Source organism: Sinocyclocheilus grahami, unplaced genomic scaffold (assembly GCF_001515645.1).
Source record: "Sinocyclocheilus grahami isolate Dianchi unplaced genomic scaffold, SAMN03320097.WGS_v1.1 scaffold468.1, whole genome shotgun sequence".
NCBI lineage: Eukaryota > Metazoa > Chordata > Actinopteri > Cypriniformes > Cyprinidae > Sinocyclocheilus > Sinocyclocheilus grahami.
Genome location: NW_015505647.1, coordinates 219,854 through 236,431, shown reverse-complemented (window position 1 = coordinate 236,431; position 16,578 = coordinate 219,854). Strand labels below are relative to the sequence as shown.

Here is a 16,578-nt window from a genome sequence, read left to right as displayed (position 1 = left end):
CTTGAAAATCCTCTTCCAAATTGTAGAAATGCAAACTTAACTTTCTATAAGGCATAGACAATGAATGACTACTTACCAAAGCCATAATTAATCCATTAGTCGTAACTAATCCATTAAACTATTTTAACAACTAAAATAATGAGGATTTAAACTGAAATAACCTCAGATATCAGGAACAGAATTGGTAGCCATATTTAATATGGCGGGGAAGAAAGGATATTGAAAATGAGAATTGTGATTTTAAGAAACAATGCTATTTCCCCACATACTAACCATACTGTATATCTTCATTGCACTAGCATTTTTTGACCAAAACATTTTGAATATGATTAATCAGTTTGTTTTAAAAACAATATCCTCATGGTTGTACCACCTGGTAGCCTACCTTGGATCACACATGCAGTTTTGACGACCTAAGGGTTAGCAAATTCTACACAATCCCAAAAAAGCATGGAAAGTCCCTATAACTCAGAGATACTTACTGTCTTTCCATGGAATGTTCATCCAGGGCTCATGTCAAAACTTAAGCTACTGTCGAACTATGCAACCCAACCCCGATCTTCTAGACCCCTACACAGCACCAGCTCCTGAACTAGAGCACATCCACTCATCAAACACCAGAACGGGCCACTTCATATCAATATTTGCATCGTCTGACTGGACGGGCCAAGGGTCCCATGGTCCCAAGATCCCAAAAACAGAGTGTGTTGCCAACCTAGGCAGCTTTTTTGAGCATTACAGACTCGTGAACCCTTAATAGACATTATAATGCCCAAAAACGCTGTCTAGGTAGGCAGCACACTAGGTTTTGAGAGCCAGCCCATGTGAACGTGATAGTAACCTACGGTCATATTCTAATAGTAAACAGCCATCGTAGACACCAATCAGGTAAACAAATCTATACTGGAGCTGCACATGAAGAAAGTGAGTTTCGTAGTTACAGCTAAATGAAGATCATAAAGCATTGCCAAATAAAATAAAACCGAGATTTTTTATGATATATTGACCTGCTGACATACACGTTCGGCTTTAAAACGTTGAACGCTGCACAAATCCTACTGCATTTCAGAAAGTCAATATAGTGCCGTATACAGCGGTTACTGTGGATAAGAAAACATTTTCGTTTAAGACCGACACATTCATCACAGCCATCTGTAATTGCACGAGCATTTTACCTTATGTCTTCATGTAGTTTTGCAGGCAGATATAAGAATCAGCTGGTCCGTCTTGTGAAGACGCCATTAGTCTGAGTGTTACCTAGTGCTGCTGTGCTGTACAGCGGGTCTGCATGTTTATATATGTATGCGTCTCTGAAGCGAAGGCGCAGCTCTAGCGCCCTCTGTTGGGCACAACACATAATAGTGCTCTTGAAATCAGACTTTGGGACAGCTCCAAATGATATGTTTCTGGGAGCTCTTGAGGTAACATTACCTTACGTGAGGGTGTCAGGCTAAAGTTAATTCAGTTTTTTTAACCATCGTTTAAAACATTGATCATTTTATACCGATTTTGCTTTAACTGAAAGGATGGAATATTTTAAAGTATAACATAAAATGTATCAGATCCACTGCATTCATCAAGGACATGTTTGTTGAACCTTACATTTTGTTAGTTGGATATTACAAAAGACCAGCAGAATGAAATGTATCTAAGAAATATATTTCTTAACAAAAAAAAATAAAAAATTTTCAAGAAAACATATTTTAGAATATTTCATCATAAATGGCCAGTTTTGGCATTATTTTAAAATCACCACTCTTTTGACTTTGTGATGAAATAAATCTTACTATAACGATTTCCATCTTTAAATATAATTTCAATTATCAGTGTTTTTTTATCATTTAAAATATTTTTAAATGTATTTATGTATACTAGGATGTAGCCTATATGATGGGGACATAAAAATGTACTCCATACTAGGGATTACCTAAATATTACTGAGCAATGAAAGCTTAAAGACTTTAAAGAAATTAAAGAAATCATTTCATTAAAAAATTTGACACTTGGAGCAGTTTGAACAATTATGAGATCAGATGTAACAAGATTGTGTCAAAAATATTTATTTTCAATAAAATATAATATGACGTTACAACATCGCTTTAAAAAAAAATGAAAACATAATTGAGGAATCATTTTATTTTATATAGATTCCTTTTTCAGGGTGCCTCATGACCTTCACTACATATTACAAGTGCCTCAAAGCTTTTTATTTAATAATTTGGTTACGGGAGAAAGTCTTTAGAGTTCTTTTGTACGTTTTCCAAAGTTGCGATCTGAGGAGCTACAAACTAAAATGTCAATTCTACACTATGGCAATTAAAGCATCAAAGGTGTGCTTAAGTCTTAATTCTAATTCAAAGTGCAATTAATCAAACTGTGTAAGCTGGTAATTTATCAATAATTTTCTTCCAAGATTATATTAAATCAATTACTTCTGCTAAGAATGTCAAGACAAAGACAACCATAGCACAGTCAAACATACTTCAGGTTATGCAAATATTCCAGATTAAAAGCAAGCATACCATAATACAAATCTTATGAAAATCGTATATACAAAATCATATCTACATAATAATCTATATATGCAAGTATTTCAGTGCAGTAGAATCTCTTAAAAATTGTGAAAACACAGACATTTACACGCCAATGTATCCAACCAGCTTTTGGAGCTGTGTTGTAACTTCTGTAACTACACTGCACAATTGTTTATTACCATATATTTAACACTTATAAATTAAATCAGGTCTCAATGTAAACACAGAGTAAAAACAGCAACACTGAGACAGTTCACCAGTCCAGTTTCATATCAGCTTTGCTCCACACATATTTCCCCCCTCTTACGAGGAACATCTTCTCATCAAAACCACTAAACTTGATGGCCTCTTCCACACCAATATCCAGAATAGACTTTGACGGATCTTTCCTCCCCTCTCGGCAGTCCAAGAAGCGCATCTGCGGCATCAGATATGGAGGATTAAAAAATCTATTTATGATGATTGCTCTTTCTGATGATGTCAGCATGATTATTAATAGAGATCAGAGATTATCAAGGGAGGGAAAAGTAATTTGAAGCCTGGAATGAGGCAAATTACTGCAGGCCTTATTATTTTCCTATCCATAATCCCCCAAGCTACTGATATGATGACATAATGTAATTTAAAAGAATAATTTACACTGTAATAATAGTGTAATCTAATATACCAACAAAAAGAAATCCTTTAGACTCTAATGACAACATAAACGAATATAAAAAAAAATCCTTCATGAGAAGAAAACTTAATGGATGCTGAGAAGAAAATATGAAACCACTTACATATTCATCAAGAATCAGGTAAGAGTCTCTCATCTGTAAAAGAAAAATAAATAAGTAAACAATTCATATCAAGTTAACAGTATATTCAAGTCCCAGGCATCCATCTAATAGAGCTATTTTTTATCTAAATTCAAATCTTGTAGTGCACACTTACAAAGACTATAGAAAGGGACTTTGACACTTATAAGTCGTAAAAGCTTTGGTAATGAATTGAAACTGAAAGTTTATTGCTGTATTACTCATAAATTGAAGCCACTTTATCTTCCAAATTGTAAGCTACTTTGAAACTCTGATCTGAATTGAGCGAAAGTGTGCGCTCTGTGCCTCAAAATTACCTTTTGATTAGACTCTGGAACCAGACACTTAACGCTCTGGTGGCGGTCCAGGAAGTCTTGGAATTGCTGATCGCTAATGATGAATTTCTCTGCCTCGCGGAGGCTGTTCTCCCCTGCGTTTTCCCCTTCAATTAGCAGACACTGGAAGACCTGTGTGTACATTGCAATACAGCCTTAAACACATGGTCAGCAGCCTGGTTAAAATGATAGAGTCTGTGGTAAAGGAAGTAACTGTATACCTTCCAGCGCACTGGGCTCAGAGCATTGATCTGCTCGGTCATATCTTCATCCACATTGTAGGTATTGATAACTGAGTTGATTTTGAAAGCCACCTTATACTCCCGACACCAGTTCTGAACTTTATGTAGTTTGTCCAGGTGACTCTTCTTGCCCTGACCTCGACCAATGACTTTATTGGTGTCCTCGTTAAAACTGTCACAAGATACTGCCAGGATGTCCAAGTCGTCACCTATAAAATACAGATACAAATAAAAAATTGAGCAATTTTGTCACCATATGCAAATACCTTTGATATAACAATGTATTTTTCTTTAATGTATTAAACAATGTATATATTCTGTTTAGTTAATATACAGTTTAAAAGGTTGTGGTCTGTGAGTTTTTTTTCCGAAAGAAATCTCTTATGCTCACCAAGACTGCAATTATTTATTTGATCAATTTTCAGCTGTCATTAATCCAGTCTTCAGTGTCACATGATATGTGATATGTAATATGCTGAATTGGTGCTCAAGAAACATTTCTTATTATTAATGTTGAAAATAGTTGATAGGTGTTTTTTTTGTAACATTATAAATGTCTTTTACTTTCACGTTTGATCAACTGAAGGATCCTTACTGTTAGAAATTAAGTATTCATTTCATTAAAAAAAATCGTACAGACCCCAAACTTTTGAACGGTAGTGTATAACGGTGCAAATTTTAATTTCATTTAATTTTTAGGTAGGCCATACTTCACAACTATGTTACTTATCGTACACTCTGTTAGTTAAATCACCTTTTTTTTTGTCATACTATATGTGACAGGTTTGGTGATTCTCATGTGCAGCAATTAAAATCATTATTAATAGTTAGATCAAATCACTTCAAATTCGATATTACTGTATGTCACTGCATGCAATGACCTGAAACAAAAAATGTAGTGCATAGTGACAAAAAGGCATTCATGCAGTGGTGGATTCCTGCTAGTGTTGGAAAACAAAAAAGCTCACACTAATAAACATTTGACAGTGCAATATTATCTCATTTCACGTTAGCAAAACTGAACCTTCTTAATATTCAGATACTAAGTGGGGCTTAATATACGTAGGCCTTTCGTGGAGCTGTATAAACGTTGATATAGGGTTTTCTTGTATATACAGAATGTGTAACGTTAAAGTCCCCCTGTAGTGAAAATCAAGTTTTTTATGTTGTTTATTTGTCTATGTGGTGTTTTTCATATGCTTTTAGACAAACCATGTGCCAATGTATTAATCGACACCATTGCTGAGTATTTTCTCAAAACTGTAGTTTCCCAAAGGCTGACCCAGAAATACGGTTTGAAACAGCCCTGGGGTTGCTACGTCACAAACCAATAGCCAATCACGGCAAGGGATCGATTCCTATCACTAGCATGCAACATATACCAATACCAGCACAAAACCAAAAATAAATCGGAGCAAAAAACCCATGAGGCTGTGGTTTAATGTGAATTTAGAACCGCTAACTTGCATTATAACCCGTGGCAACAGTGTAAAAGTAGCCCGGAGTCAGACACACCTCTCCCGCAGCTGCGTCTGCATGTCACACGCGTATGTATGCTCGCCGGCGCGAATTAAGAAATCACAAATGGCTGCATTCGAGTCTTCAAGGCATTTTAGGACACAACATCAAGTAACTTTAACGAATGTTACAGCATTCACTGTAGTTGTCTGCTAGTAAAAAGATAGTTTTATCAGTCATTATCCGTGTATGCCATTGTTTTGCGTTTACTACAGTTCAGTGGGTCAGGAGGCGCTGGCTGGTGTGACTGAGTGGAGGCGGGGCTCATTTGCATATTCATAGATCAGCGTATAGTAAATGAGGCAAGGGTGTAGAGTTGCATTCAAGCTATTTTAAGGCATGAGAAAATTATTTTCACAAGAAAAAACATTTAAATATGTCATTTTGATGATCAAAGATAAGTTTTAAGGGATAAAATATTTGACTACCGGGGGACTTTAAAGCCAAAGTGTTTAAAAGCAATCTTCGCTGCCCTCTGCTGGCCATGAATGATTCTCACCGTATTTCTGGAACCAGGTTTCTGTGATCAGACTGCCATTGCTAACGATACTGACGCTCGGCAGCTGCAGCTCCTGTTTGCAGTATCGCACCAACTCTCCCAGAAAATTACCTCTCTCGTGAATGAAGGGCTCTCCACCCGAAAAGTTGATTTTTTCCATTCCTAAAACATACAATCGATAATATTAACATAGTTTGGGAATAAAAATGACAGTGAGCTTTAAGACAAAAATGTCCGCTTTTTTAATGCAATCTTATCTTTTATCACTTTTATGCATCCTTATTATTAGAAATTAAGTAGCCTATTAAAATAAATAAACCTAATAAATAAATAAACAAATCGAGTGTACCGAATCGTACTCTTTTGTCAGTTAAATGTAGATACCTGCTTCTTTCAGAAGTCGTAAGCCTCGCTTTGCCTCTTCAATAGGCAGGACGAACGAGGTCTTCGCAGTGTGGAAGCAAAATCCGCATTTGTAATTGCACTGCCGGGTAAAGTGGTAGTTTACGCTGCTTGGAGTAGTCAGCTGAGTGCTGGATCCCTCTTTCTGCTCTTTGGGGCGAGTCTTCGGTCGACTGGTCCTCCCGACAAGTGTTTGTTGCACCTGCGAGCCAGAGTCCCGAAAAATCCATCCCAACAGGGCTGCTAAGAAGCTGTGGACGTTCTTGAAACAAAATTGCATTAACATTGCTGCAAAACTGACTTGGTTTGATGTCAACATGGTGACGGTGTGTAGAAACTGACGCCCAGAGAGCTCATACCTCCCTTTATATACAGGGCAGTCGCAAGTTGCTTTTCTTATCAGTTTCTTTTCTTGCTTGGGGGACTGGAAAACGAAAGATAAACACTGCCAGCTGAGACGAACATAGGCTAGGCGTGGTGTCAGTCATCAGGATGAACTGTAACTGGATCGTCCTGTTTTTCTCTTTAAAACACAGGGCAATTAAGATCAACTTATCGCCATTCTCCTATTAATAACTAAGTGATATTTAGATCTTGTCCTAACATTTCAACATTAATTGTTAACAACAACAACAGACTGTACTAGGCTACTGCACTAATAGCCTAATAGGCATATTCATTAAGCGTTTATTTATTTTGGTGAAATGATTGCTAAACTGGGACCTTTAAGAACAATTACTAACGAAACGAAACCTAAGAATTCAAATTCTGCTCCTGTCGCAACGGTTACTATGGCTACCGAGTATGACAACAATGTCCTCACCGCACAGGTATTCATTTTAATGAGCATTAATAAGCAAATATGAATGAGTTTGGACAAACCTGCTCGAAACCAACCAATCTTGCCGGTCTGGTTCCAGCTAGCATATACAGGAAATTGCAATTTACACTTACTGTTCATTTATAGCCTATTCTTATTTGCTTGTGTAATTTGATTGTTGAAAAGAAACTGCAATAAAGTGTATCCTATTTGAATGATTAACACGCAGTTTATGTCACCGTGCACTGCTGTTATCTTGCTTGACAGACTCAGCTGGGCATTACGTGAGCAGTTGCCAACTTTCGTTTCCGGGTCTAGTTTCGTTTCTCTGTAAGCGCTGTCCTCCAGATCAGCAAGAATGATATTTCTCTGTATATGCTGCGGTAATATCAAACACGGTTCATAATGCTAAAGAGAGCCATGTTTCGCTGGGGACAGCTGAGCTCGCGCGTGTTCGCGGTGGAGTTTGACTTACGCGCTGAACCTCTCTATTTCTCGCTGAGCTCAAACCCACAAGTGCTTCATCATGCTCATCAGCAGCTTTTTGGCGACGAAGGGAAACTCTTCTCGCTACATGTCCACTGTGACAACAGAACTGAGAAAGCGCGAACGCACGCCGAAATAAAACACAAGCTGTCCGTCGCTCTGTCGCGCGATTGCGATGTTTTTGAAGCGTCTTCTTTCACACCGGACGTCAAAAATAGCGTCGTTAAGGGATTTTTTATAAGAGACAAATCCACTACAACCCTTTCAGAGGACATGCTAAAGACGTTGCAGCAGAGTAAATCAGTGTGTGTGTTTTCATACAAGCGCGAGGGTCAGTACTGCTGGCAGGAGCTGTGGTCGCCTGTCGATCAAGTGCAGGAGTCAGTGAGGCAGTACATCACACCTGCAGCAGCAGCACAGCATCACCCTTCCACACTGAACATCAGGAACTCTGATGTCTTCTACTGCATGAAGGAAGCCTATGAGGTTCTTCAGGAGGTACATTAGGATTTCAAAGCATTGTATTTATTTTTACTTACTTTTTATTTTCATATACAGTTTACAAAACTTTTAGAATTTGAAGATCAGGGTGCTGAAACCACGCCCACCTAGCTCCACCTAGCAATCCACCTGTCACTCAAGTGGCCACGCCCTTAATTATGCAGAACTTTAAAGGGGTCCTATTATGCTCTTTTACAAAGTCTTGATTTTGTTTTGGGGGTGTACTAGAACTGACTCTCATACTAGGTTGTTCGAAAAACACATTCTTTTTCACATATTATACATTATTACAACACTTCTCTCCCCAGTCTGGCAAGAACGGCTTGAATAGTTCCTGTATCAAATGAAGGCCCGCCTTCTGAAATACGTGTAAAAATATGTGCTGTGATTGGTTAGCTGGGTCAGTGTGTGCTGTGATTGGCAGCACTCGGCGCCTGGTCGGGAAATGTCATGCCTCTTACCATAGCCGCCTGCCAGCTTCAGTGTAAATATAGCGTCAAAATCAAATCAATTTGAGCGCGATTTAAACCCGGATGATTGTAACCACTCTAAGTTCATCTGCCTTGGGGAAACTAGCGTGTCTACGACGTAGTGATAACACTCCTTGCCTTCTCTAGTGCAGCTCAACCAGTTCTCGTCCCATTCGTCGATATTTGTGATGTCACAAATCCCGGAAAATATGCGTTGTAGTCCAAACGAGTCGTTTGTTGTAGTTTTTGAAAAGTAAATAAGACATCTCCTTTTGAAGTGGACTTTGAGCTTTGTAACTTTGAAGATCTTTTTTATGCTCAAACAGCAACATTACAGACTAACTAAAGTTGAAAAAGGGAAAAGGCATAATAGCACCCCTTTAAGGCTTAATATAATTTAAACAGATGAGTTATAAAAAAATTCACCCCCCTCACAGTTGTCATGAAGGGCAAAATTTGTTATATAGACCAAAACCACTTTTTGTACTGTAAACATATTGTTTTCTGCTGTAAAGTTGGGCATTTTGAAGCCTCTAGCGGTCAGTCGATGAATTGCAGTTTTAGTCACTTCCTTGTTGGTTTCACGAGTGAGACTGGAAGGTTGCCGCTTGGTCAGTACTAAATAAAAGTAGTATTGTACAGATCCAGTAATCATGCATACATACCACAATTCACAATTTTTTACCATGGGTTTGTTGTAACAGGCCAGATACATGAAGGATGATTACCATGTATTTTAAACTAAAACAACCTCAAATGGATATCAGATTATAATATAGATCCCAGCTAGGAGGAGTTGGAGATGGAGGAGAGAGTTAGAAGTGGTATGCAGACAAGCAGTAGACCATTGTGAGAAGTGCCGAAACTGGATTGGTACACGTCAGGAACAGCTGATCGATTTTAATATGGGCCTATGGACCTTTATTGTGCTTTGGCTACAGTAGTTATTTTGTGGACAACAACCATGCATATCACTTCTGAATATGGCAACATTACAACATTTTATCATAAAAAAAATCAATACATCTTTCTGCCCATTCCAGTGCACTGATATTATCCCTGAGTCAAAGGAAGTGCTGAAGCTTGTAGACGAACAGTTGGAGACAAGCAGGGGTGATGGATTTCCTGTCATTGTGATCGAGGGACTGGATGCCACAGGTTAACACTGAGCCTTTGACAAATACTTTGTTCAGCTAATTAATAAGTATGCAGTCAAACACTATATTTTTCACCAAGCAGAAAGTAATGTCACATACAAATTCATAGCTGGCAATATGATAAAAACCATGCACAAACAAATAGTTAGCACTATAAAATTCTGTTGACTTCTCTCCATGTGTTCCCCTGATTTCTCCATGTACCCAGGTAAAACTACTCTCACAGAGGCCTTGCGGGAGTCTCTGAATGCTACTCTGCTGAAATCTCCTCCCCAGTGCCTGGCTCCTTTCAGACAGCGCTTTGACTCAGAACCACCCCTCATCCGTAGGGCCTTTTATGCTCTGGGGAACTACATCACTGCTGCCCACATCGGGAAAGAGTCCTTGAGGGCTCCTGTCATAGTGGACAGGTAGAGATGTGTGCGCCACAAATATACTCACATGATACAGCTGCTGTTTGGGCAGCACTGTGGAACGTATGGGAATGTAGCAAATATCTGTTTTAAAGCTGGATTTGTGGAAATTGAGGCTCAGTCAAACGTAAATGTTTATTCGAGGTTATTTTGACTTTAAAACTATCAGATATCAATTATGTTTGTAAACAGAGCAGTATTTATATGGCACAAAAACAATGAGGATATTGATTAGGGAATCAGCATTAAATTAAACATGAATCTATGCAAAATACAACGAATAAAACTTAAATGGAACCACATTTCTATATCTAAGTTAAAAATATGGTGCATAAACAAAAATGTAAAATACTTTCACTCTCAGAAAAAAGGTACAAAAAAAGGTAAACTAAGGTACAAAAGCTAAAGCTAAGGTACTAATATGTACACTTCTGGTACCAGTATGTACTTTTAAAGTAGTAGTTTGTAGCTTTACTAATATGTACCATTTAGGCATTAATAAGGTGCAAAAATTTACTTTTTAGCTTTTGTACCTTAGAGTACTACCCCAGTGACAGTTTCGTATCTTTTTTTTTTCTGAGAGTGTTGCAACATTTATGCACAGTACAGGAAAATTAATTGTGGAATAATTTTTATTACTATAATTTTTTCGATCATTTAAATGAACCGTCTTAAATGGATACTCCACCCAGAAAATTCTCTCATCATTTACTCACCCTTATGCCATCCCAGATGTACAGGTATATTAATTTCTTTCTTCTGTGAATCGCAAATGAAGATTTTTAGAAAAATAATAAATTTCATGGATTCTTGGAACTCATGAACACATGTGTGACAGTTGGCCAGAAGCGATGGTTTGTAATAATTATTATTATTTTTTTAATATTAGTATTTTTCTTACAAACACATGTCTTTTTACTTCAGAAGCTAATGATTTATCCACTAGAGTCGTATGGATTACCGGGGGTTTGCTTTGTGTGGTTTTTGAAGCATCACATTTTTAGGTCATGTTCACTTTATGGATTTACACAAATGGATTATTTTTCAAAAAATTTTCACTTTAGAATAAGGAACACATATTCACTATTAAATAAGAGTTTTCCCTCAATAAACTCCCAATTTGCTGCTTATTAATAGTTAGTAAGTATTAAGGAATCTAAAATATGGTCATGCAGAATAAGGCATTAATATGCGCTTTATAAGTACTAATAAACAGCTAATATGCTAGTAATATGCATGCTAATAAGCAACTAGTTAATAGTGAGAATTGGTCCTTAAAATAAAGTGTTACCAGATAGTAAAACCTGGGAAGTGGGGCGAGTAAATGTGAGATTTTTTGGGGGGGGGTGGGGTCACTTTAACTTTAACAAACTGGTTCACTAGAATTGTTTCACATCAGATTTCTTAACGCACAAATTTGACTGTTAGTAAAAGTTAGTAGTAGGGTTTCTACACTTAGTTAGCACGATTATAGATAACCCTTAAAAAGTTTTCTTTATTTATTGTCTCTGTTAGGTACTGGCACAGCACAGCAGCGTATGCCATTGCCACAGCAGTTGGTGGAAGAGTTGAAAACCTCCCAAAGCCAGGCTCAGAGCTCTACCAGTGGCCAGAAGACCTGCTCAAACCAAACCTGGTGCTGCTCCTCACTGTCAGTCCAGAAGAAAGACTGAGAAGACTCAGGGGCAGAGGACAGGACAAGACTGTTGAGGAGGCTGAACTAGAGATGAATCAGCTCTTCCGACTTAAGTAGGTCAACTTGTTAAATGTGAGGGTGTTTTTAAGGAACATCCCAACACACCTGCTTACTGTATGTAATAACCCTATAATATTATCAGATGTTGTTTTACATCTCTAAACTGGTTGTGCACCAGCTGGCCTAAATACTCCAAAGTAAACTTCAATAGCTATTTCTAGGGGATTTTCAGGTAATGACGCCATTTGTGACAGAAAATGTGGTGTGTCTTAAATGAAACTTTACTAGGGGGAAAAAGTAATAAGTTAATATGAAACATTATTAATAATTAATAATGGAATTTCTCTTTGAAACATATTTTGTGCCAACCCCATTCACAATGTTTTGGGGTTGAATATAAAGGGGGATAAAGACTTTTTTATCATATGGTCAAATAGTTTATGGTGTCACCCCTTCAAATATGATATCAGATTCATAAAATAATTTTAATTTTGTAGGGTAGCAGGTTTGAACAGAAAGTGTAGGAACAATGGTAAATTTTGCATTTTAATTTCAGTAATAGCAACATTTTTGGTAGTATTTGTTTTTAAAATTGTATACACTACCGTTCAAAACTTGAAGTCAGGAAGATAAAAAATAAAAAAACATTTATTCGGCAAGGATGTATTAAAGACTTTCACATTTCTATTTCAAATATATATATATATATACAGTATATATATGAGTTTAAGAGACTTCTTTCAAAAACTTACAAAAAACTTACCAACCCCAAACATTTGAAAGGTAGTGTGTACTCTATTAAAATGAAAAATTGTTCGTCAGATGAAAGCAAATATTTGTAAATATTAAATATTAAGTAAAACATAGTGATTTATTTTTACTTTTGCATTACAAGAACACATATAAAACACAAATGGCTCTATTTCCTTGATTCTATTTTCTATTTTATTTTCTAGGACGATCCCTGTAGTAGCCAAGTTTTCTATTGTGTTTCAACGCCATTAGGTATATTCATAAAGACAATGAGCATTTATGACAAATTGCTCTTTGTTTTCAGAGTGGAGGAAACTTACAAGAGAATCCAGAATCCTGCCTGCATCATTGTGGATGCAAGCCCCTCTCCACAAGAAGTGCTGCAACAAGTGCAGCATTTAATTAGGAACGAAATGTCACTTGTAAACAACCAGCTCCCTATGCGACAAGACAAGAAGCCATGCAATCCCTCCACACACCACTAGATGGTAGTGTAGTGTCACGATTCCAGCCCCAATCAACTAAAGCCAATGTAAGAGCCCCAGTCAGCTGAGCCTGCTGATTGAAAGGGAGGCTGGTGGGTAACTGCCAGCATATCTGGACAAGTCACAACATATTCCCCTTCCCACAGAGCTTTAGTGAAGACATTAGAGGGAAAGTTATTGCGTGTGCCGTGGCTGGAAGTCAGCTCTCATACGCAGGGTCACAGCATCCACTTTCCTCACTCTGACTTATTCCCAGTGAAACACAGGAACTCAGCTAAAGAGGTTTGAGAATTCATCAATCACTTCAATTAGATTTAAACACAAGAACTCATTGTTGGTCAGCTCAGTGTTCACTCCTTTAGGAGATGGAATCAAGGGACCTTATGGAGATATTAAAAGCAATAGATCTGATACAGGTTTTGATTTGTTGCTGTTGGTTTTGGACACAGAATCTGATAATTAATTAAGCGTGATATGCTAGGACAAAAATGTACACTATAACTCAGTTTTCAGTTCCAGATTCCTTAAAGTCTGTTTATTGTATAAAATAATCAGCCAAGAATAAATTGTAATCTAATACAAATCTTTGAAAAATGTTTCTCAGGTTTCACTTTATTTTAAACAAACAGTTCACTTAAAATGAAAATACTTTCATGAAGGGAACACGCTTGTCGAGTGTGAAAAAAGGCCAAAAAAGTAGTCCATGCTATATTACAAGTCAAACAATATTATTTGTGTGAACAGACTGATTACTATTATTTCATTATTTATTTTTAATTGTTGCTATTTATTTATTTGTAATTAATTAATTAATCCTGATCACTGTCAAAACATGGCACAATGTGTTTACAAACCATTCATGAGATTTCTAAGGAAACCTATTTCTGCTACAGAATCAAGATAACTTTATCTCACAATTCTGACTTTTTTTTCTCACAATTTTGAGTTTATATCTCACAATTCACACTTTTTTCCTCCTGCAATTCTGGGAATAAAGCTCAGAATTGTGAGAGGTTAACTTGCAATTATGAGTTTATAATATCAACACATAAATATAATATCAGGATGTGCGATGCATGATCACTATTATGACTTTTTATCTTGTGAGTCATAATTGTGAGATAAGTCACAATTACCTTTTAAATGTATTTATTTTTTTAAATTCCATGGTGGAAGGTTGAGCAACACACACACACACCAAAAAGTCCATATGCTATATTCTAAGTATATATATATATATATATATATATATATATATATATATATAGATAGATACATAGATATTAATTGTATGTTAATTAATTGTTGTATTGTATTATAATAGAGCTTCGGTGGAGGGGAATATTTTCAGCGAATATCAAATTAAAATTTTAGTCTGAACACCAGAATTTGATAATGACCGAAAGAGTTTAAATTTTTGGATTATTCAACTAATCTTTTAATTATACATATGATCCACATTTAGCACACATGCACACCTTATGCATGCATTGCATGCAGGCACCCATCTGCCCTCACGTACTAACAATACCACACTTATCCTATAATTCATTTATATGGTGAGCACTGCATTTACCCCGTGATAGCAAGATTAATTAAAGGTTTTAGTAATTATGAGCTCAGTGAGGATATGGGCCGGGAAAGACAGAGTGACCCGTCTCTCACACACTGATGCCTCAGCAGAGTGGAAAAGAGAGTGGGGTATATTCATATGGCAATTAATGGAGTCCTGTAGATCACTGTCAGACGGCTTTCCACACCACTGCGCAATTACACACTCCCCTTAGCCAATTACTGAATCTCTTGCTATAGATGCAATTATATGTTTATTTCTGAACACACTGCACATACCCCATATATGCTCAGAGGTTTTTAATATTAATGTCTCACAGGCCTAAAAGGCCATATTTAAACGTGTGGCATGAATAATGTACTGGTCAGTGATTTTAATAAATGATTGAACTGGTTGCAGTTAAATTCCTGAGATTTTCTGCTTTGAGACCACAGTGGTCCCCAGTGGTCGGACAGCAGGTTGATCAATTTTCCATCTATTTGCTGTTGCTCTCAGTGGGAATATACAGTGTTTAAGGATGATATGTTTGGTTGTTATGGACAGACACTCCTACAGTGCAGTCCTTATGAACTAGGGAGGGGGTCAGACGTGCTCTTAAAATACTCTGGGTGGCATTTAAGTAGCTTGAGCAGTGCTTAATGTATCGTCATTCTTCACTGACTGTAATAAGTCTTTCTTGTGGTTTAATATGATAATTTAAAGCTATAGCAGTATGTTTTTATTAAAAAAACAGATATAATACAATAGTATTTGGACAAAAATACAGTAAAAACAGCAATATTGTGAAATAATATTACAATTTAAAAGAACAGTTTTTTATTTGAACATATATTTAAAAAGTAATTTATTCTTTTAATGAAAAAGATGAATTTTCAGCATCATTACTCCAGTCTTCAGTGTCACATGATCCTTCAGAAATCATTATAATATCCTGATTTGGTGAAACAATGTTGAAAACTGTTACATTTTGTTCTCCTAGGATTCTTTGAGGAAATACTGTATATATCTTTTGTAACATTATAAATGTTTTTACTGTAACTTTTGATCAAATTCATGCATCCTTGCTGAGTAAAACTATTCATTTTAACTAATTAAAATAAAATAAAGTAAAAAAAAAAATTAAATGACTTTTTCATTAAAATTAACTTTAAAAAAAATTCTTAATGAACCCAAGATTTTTTATGAGAATACAGTTGTAAGTTTAAAATAATAATAATACAATCACAGTTGTGAGATATAAAGTTGCACTTCGAAGAAATAAATTTGCATCTGAGGGATAAAGTTGCAATTACAAGAAACAAAGTTAAAATGTTTATGAATAGAAGTTAATAATTTCTTTAAATGCCTTTAGATCTATGGATACAACCTTCACTATATTGTAACCTCTTAATAAATTAGCATTATTTCTAATATACAAAGTAAGTTCATTTTAGTACACTTGATATATTGTATATATATATATATATTCAAAACCCTACAAGCAAAACTACATCACAACCTTAATTTTTCATTTCAGTCTAAACTATTTATTGAAAAATCACTTCTTTAACCAAATGCTTTAATCTAAAGTGATTTACATATGAGGAGTGTAGCGAGTCTTACAGTAATCAGACATAAAAACAAAGCTGAATGCATGAACTCTTTAAACAAACATTTGATCATATGTGCTTTTGAAATATGAAAAATCAGGTCAGAGTGCACAAGGTCTGTGCAGAGTGGAAAGGTAAGCCACCATCCTCCCCAGCAGGCCCCACGAAATCTACATCGGCCACTTCAATATTTCATTAGCACAACAAAGAACAAGACAGAGAAAACCCTCTCTGCAATAATTAAAGATCCAGCAGGGATGGAGCCGCACAGCAGTCTGCAGTCCCCCCCCCCCCCCCCCCTGCACAAA

General features: G+C 36.4%; 3 protein-coding genes across 4 annotated transcripts in view; 1 reads left to right on the top strand and 2 right to left on the bottom strand.

Moving 5' to 3' along the window:
- LOC107553279 (probable E3 ubiquitin-protein ligase RNF144A-A) overlaps positions 1-1,255 on the bottom strand; it is a 47,648-nt gene extending 46,393 nt beyond the window's left edge. The window contains exon 1 of the mRNA XM_016235463.1: positions 1,176-1,255. The gene's annotated coding sequence lies outside the window, so the exon portion shown is untranslated. The remainder of the gene's footprint in view (positions 1-1,175) is intronic.
- An 844-nt stretch (positions 1,256-2,099) lies between these two features.
- Positions 2,100-6,652, bottom strand: LOC107553276 (radical S-adenosyl methionine domain-containing protein 2-like). The gene is made up of 6 exons (XM_016235458.1): positions 6,310-6,652; positions 5,926-6,087; positions 3,888-4,117; positions 3,649-3,798; positions 3,314-3,346; positions 2,100-2,952 (listed from the first exon to the last, which is right to left on the bottom strand). Exons 1-6 carry the CDS (start codon positions 6,644-6,646, stop codon positions 2,788-2,790), a joined length of 1,077 nt encoding a protein of 358 aa, XP_016090944.1. The 5' UTR covers positions 6,647-6,652; the 3' UTR covers positions 2,100-2,787.
- A 799-nt stretch (positions 6,653-7,451) lies between these two features.
- LOC107553278 (UMP-CMP kinase 2, mitochondrial-like) overlaps positions 7,452-16,578 on the top strand; it is a 9,489-nt gene continuing 362 nt past the window's right edge. The window contains exons 1-5 of one of the 2 annotated variants that reach the window (XM_016235461.1): positions 7,452-8,131; positions 9,648-9,762; positions 9,970-10,171; positions 11,690-11,923; positions 12,928-13,662. In XM_016235461.1, the coding sequence (XP_016090947.1) occupies positions 7,553-8,131; positions 9,648-9,762; positions 9,970-10,171; positions 11,690-11,923; positions 12,928-13,108 (1,311 nt within the window). In that variant the 5' untranslated portion in view covers positions 7,452-7,552 and the 3' untranslated portion in view covers positions 13,109-13,662. Of the gene's footprint in view, positions 8,132-9,647; positions 9,763-9,969; positions 10,172-11,689; positions 11,924-12,927; positions 13,663-16,578 lie in introns of those variants that run through there. The other variant, XM_016235462.1, reaches the window with a different exon arrangement.